At 61.2% G+C, this 3,742-nt stretch overlaps 1 protein-coding gene across 1 annotated transcript; it reads right to left on the bottom strand.

Moving 5' to 3' along the window:
* Window positions 1-2,018: 2,018 nt before the first annotated feature.
* Window positions 2,019-2,555, bottom strand: LOC126282409 (skin secretory protein xP2-like). Its single transcript, XM_049982066.1, has one exon. It carries the CDS (start codon window positions 2,553-2,555, stop codon window positions 2,019-2,021), a length of 537 nt encoding a protein of 178 aa, XP_049838023.1.
* Between the last annotated feature and the right edge of the window lie 1,187 nt (window positions 2,556-3,742).

A 3,742-nucleotide genomic window follows, 5' to 3' on the forward strand; every position in this document is an offset into this window, starting at 1 on the left:
CGGCGGCATTGACGCTCCTCGTATATAGAGCCGCGTCATCCGCGTAAAGGGCAAGCCGCACACGGTCGATCTTCAGCGCATCAGAAGTGTACAGCGAATATAGGAGTGGTCCCAAGACCGAGCCCTGTGCCACACCGGCGTTGATGCGGCGGACGGAGGACAAGCCACGTGCGGCCCGCACAGGGAAGGTCCTATCGGCAAGATAGGAATGGATGAGACGGACGTGCGACGTCGGGACCCCAAGTTCAAAAAGTTTGAACAAGAGGCCGCGGTGCCACACACTGTCGAAAGAACGCGACACGTCCAGGAACACCGCGACGAAGAACTCGCGCTGCTCGAGGGCGACGAACGCATCTTCCACTAGCCGTAGGAGTTGGTGAACTGCCGAGTGGCCCCTGCGAAAGCCGAACTGCTCTTCGGGCAGGAGGCCTTCCTCGTCAACGTGGCGCTGCAGCCGCTTGATGTACACCCTTTCAAAGACCTTGGAGACGGCTGGCAGTAAACTAATAGGTCTGTAGTTCGCAAGCTGACGAAGATCCTTCCCCATCTTCGGAATCGCCACGATCTCTGCATGCTTCCAGGACTGAGAAAACTGCAGGACCGGAGGATTACATTAAAGACGTCGGCTAGATGAGTGACAGCCACCGGCGGCAACTTCTGGAGTAGGGCGTTGGAAACCTCGTATGGGCCCGCAGCTTTCCTGGGGTTCAGGGCACGCAGGATGGACGACACCTCCTCCGCCGTCGTCTCTTCAATGACGTCATCGTCGTCGCGTGCCTCCAAGTAGCGTGGGAGCCGGGCAGCAACCAGGTCGTCGTGGACAGCGTCGGTCGTGTCTTCGATCGGCGTAAACGCAGCCTCAAAGACGTCTGCGAGGGCATCAGCCTTTGGAGCTGGTTCGCAGACAGCCTGATCAATCACCAGCAGCGGAGGGATACGTTGCGTGCGGCGTAGGAAACGCTTCGTCGTCTGCCAGGCCGTGCCGTCGTCAAGACAGAGGGTGGGGACCTTGTTATTCCAGTCGCGATTGCGATGGTTGTCAATGGCGACACCGATGTCCCGTCGCATCCTGTTGAGGAGGCGCTTGGTGTCGGCATTTCTTGTCCGCTGCCACTCCCGTTACACCCGGTTCTTCTCAGTGATGGCCGCAAGGATGTCCGGAGGCAGCTGGCGGGAGTAGTCAGGCGGAGTGCGAGGTCGGGGCGGCGTTGCCATGTTGGCAGCGTCGATCGTGGTTGCCGCAAAGTGCAGAAGTGCTGCGTCCGCTCCAGCTTCCGCAGGAGGCGGGCGGCGGCGAGTGAGTCCGTCACGGCTGCTTGAAACCTGCCCCAGTCGATGCCAGCAAGTGAGACGCCTCGCCTGGGCTGTTGGAGGGCGTCTAAGTCGATATCAAAAACCACTGGGACATGATCAGAAGACAGTGCCGTCCTCGTCGTGACGGTGATCTGATGAGGGATGCCCTTGACGACCGCGATGTCGATTATATCCGGGAGGCCACAGGCAGGGAAGATTGTCGGGTCGTACGGCCCCACCACAAGCGCATGGTGGCGTTCCGCTACCCAGAGCAGGCAGCGGCCAGCGGCATTGGTGATCCTGGAGTTCCAGGAGACATGTTTGCTATTGAAGTCCCCGGCGACGAACACCTGCCCCCTCAAGGAGAGCAGAGCATCGATGTCAGCAGGGTCCAGTGGACGAGACGGCGGTCGATAGGCAGCGACGAACGTGATGGCGCCCGCCGAGGTGTGAACTCGACATCAGTGACCTCCAGGGTTGCCAGTGGTGGAAGTTGTATCACGTGATGACGAATGCCATTGCAGACGTAAACGGCTGTCCCACCACCCGCCGTCAGTCGATCGGTGCGATAGCTGGAGTAGTTGGCCGCCCTGACGTCGACCCCAGGCTTCAGGTGGGTTTCGTTGATAAGGCAGTCGTCGACGGCTTCATCTCGAAGAAATTGGCGAAGTTCACCAGCTTGAGTGCGGACGCCGTTGGCATTCCACGCGACGACCGTGAGCCCTCTAACACTGCCCATAGTGCAGCTGGTGAGTGTTGACAGCGGTCGGGGCCGGAGAGGCCATCGGCACTGCAGCGGTGAGTTGCTGCGACAGGACTTCAATCAACTTCGTAGCACTGGTTAGCAAGGCAGTGAGCTGCGCGACTAGGTTGGCCAGGTCAATGGTGGAGGCACCCGGCGCGGCCCCGTCGCTGGAAGGGGGAGGCGTGGCTGGCTCGCTGTGAGAGTCCACCTGGGACTGCTCGACTGACGGTGCTGTGCGCTGGGTACCCACGGGGCGCTGACCCCCGCGCCGGCGATTGACGGGGCGCGGTCCAGCCGACGTCCCGGGAGAGGCAGTACCCGGGTCCGCCACTAGCAGCTGTGGTGGAGGCGCAGGAGCCTCAGGTATCGGCACGGCATCGGACGCAGCAGGAGCAGGAGCAGCCGACGCAGCTGGGACGGCGGAGGGCGCCCCTGACGTTGCCGGGCCGTCTCGTTGCTGGCGCTGGTGTTTGGCCACGTTGGCGAGCGATGGCACGCTTCCACACCTCGCACCCATGATAGCTGGCCACGTGAGCACCGCCACAGAGTGCACAAGTCGGCTTCTCAGTGGCCGGCGGGGGCACGCACTTCCTGCGTGGGCGCCGGCGCATTTAACACATCTGTCCGGCATAGAGCAGTGGCGCGCGACGTGATGATCCCCTGGCAGCGAAAGCACTGCACAGGGCCTCTCCTGGAGCGAAGATCTTCGGTCTGAACCGGAACGTCGGCGACCCGCGTCAATTGGTAGTGTTTGCGGTTCTCCACGGTGTTGGGGCAGACGACCAGGAAGAGCGGCATATCATCGCGTGATTTAGGCGACTTCATCTTCACGACTGCCCAGGTCAGCGAGTTCGCGATGCACGTGATCGGCTTCCATGTTGAATGGGAGGTCGCGGATTACAATCTTCACGACCTTGTCTGGTGCGGAAGCGTGGGTATAGAACGGGATACCACGCTCAGACGCCTCCTGAGTGACCCGGCGATAGTCGGCAGCAGTGCGGAGTGTGCCCCTGTACAGGTCTCGTCCGGCAGGCTTCACGGTATACACGGCCGTTGTCCAGCTGCGCAACAACTTCTGCAGTTCCCCATAGGGCGGCCGAAACTGGAGGACCACCGGCGGAAGATGAGAGTCTTTCTTCGGCGCAGGATCGCGCGGCAGCTGGTCCGGAGCGTCAGCGAGCGCGTCGAATGAGTTGGGGACGGCAGTTGGAAGCGTCGTCAATGACTGCTTGCGTCTTGCAGTGCGCCTAGCCGGGACAAAGCCATCAGCGTAAGGGGCGAAATCTTGCTTGGCCCTCTTCTCGATCGGCGAGCTGCGAACAGCGGACGTCGCGGCTGTTGCCCTCCTCTTCTGTTTCCCGCTTCGTCCGCGTGGCTGAGGGGCGGTGGAGCTCTCATCTTCAGAATCGGGGAGCGGAGCAGACAGCGCTGTCTTCAAAGTTTCCGGAGCTGTGTCCATCAAATCCATAGCCATAGCACTGGTCGTCATAAGTGGGGGGCCAGATGGGGCCGCCGACGGTGCAAGCGCGGCCGGACGGCGATCTGCCACACCCTTCGCGTCGCTAGCAAGCGCAGGTACGTCGTTCTCGCGGCTGCACATCTCAGCGACTGCACTGATCGCTCTGGGCTTCGGATCACTATTTATACTAGGCATTACGTATGGCGATTACAGTGCCATCTGTTAGCAGCTTTTGTAACTATTAT

Source organism: Schistocerca gregaria, chromosome 7 (assembly GCF_023897955.1).
Source record: "Schistocerca gregaria isolate iqSchGreg1 chromosome 7, iqSchGreg1.2, whole genome shotgun sequence".
NCBI classification, from domain to species: Eukaryota; Metazoa; Arthropoda; class Insecta; order Orthoptera; family Acrididae; genus Schistocerca; species Schistocerca gregaria.

Coding starts and splice junctions, on each gene's coding strand:
- LOC126282409 (XM_049982066.1), bottom strand. CDS start 2,555: ATGGGTGCGAGGTGTGGAAGCGTGCCATCGCTCGCCAACGTGGCCAAA.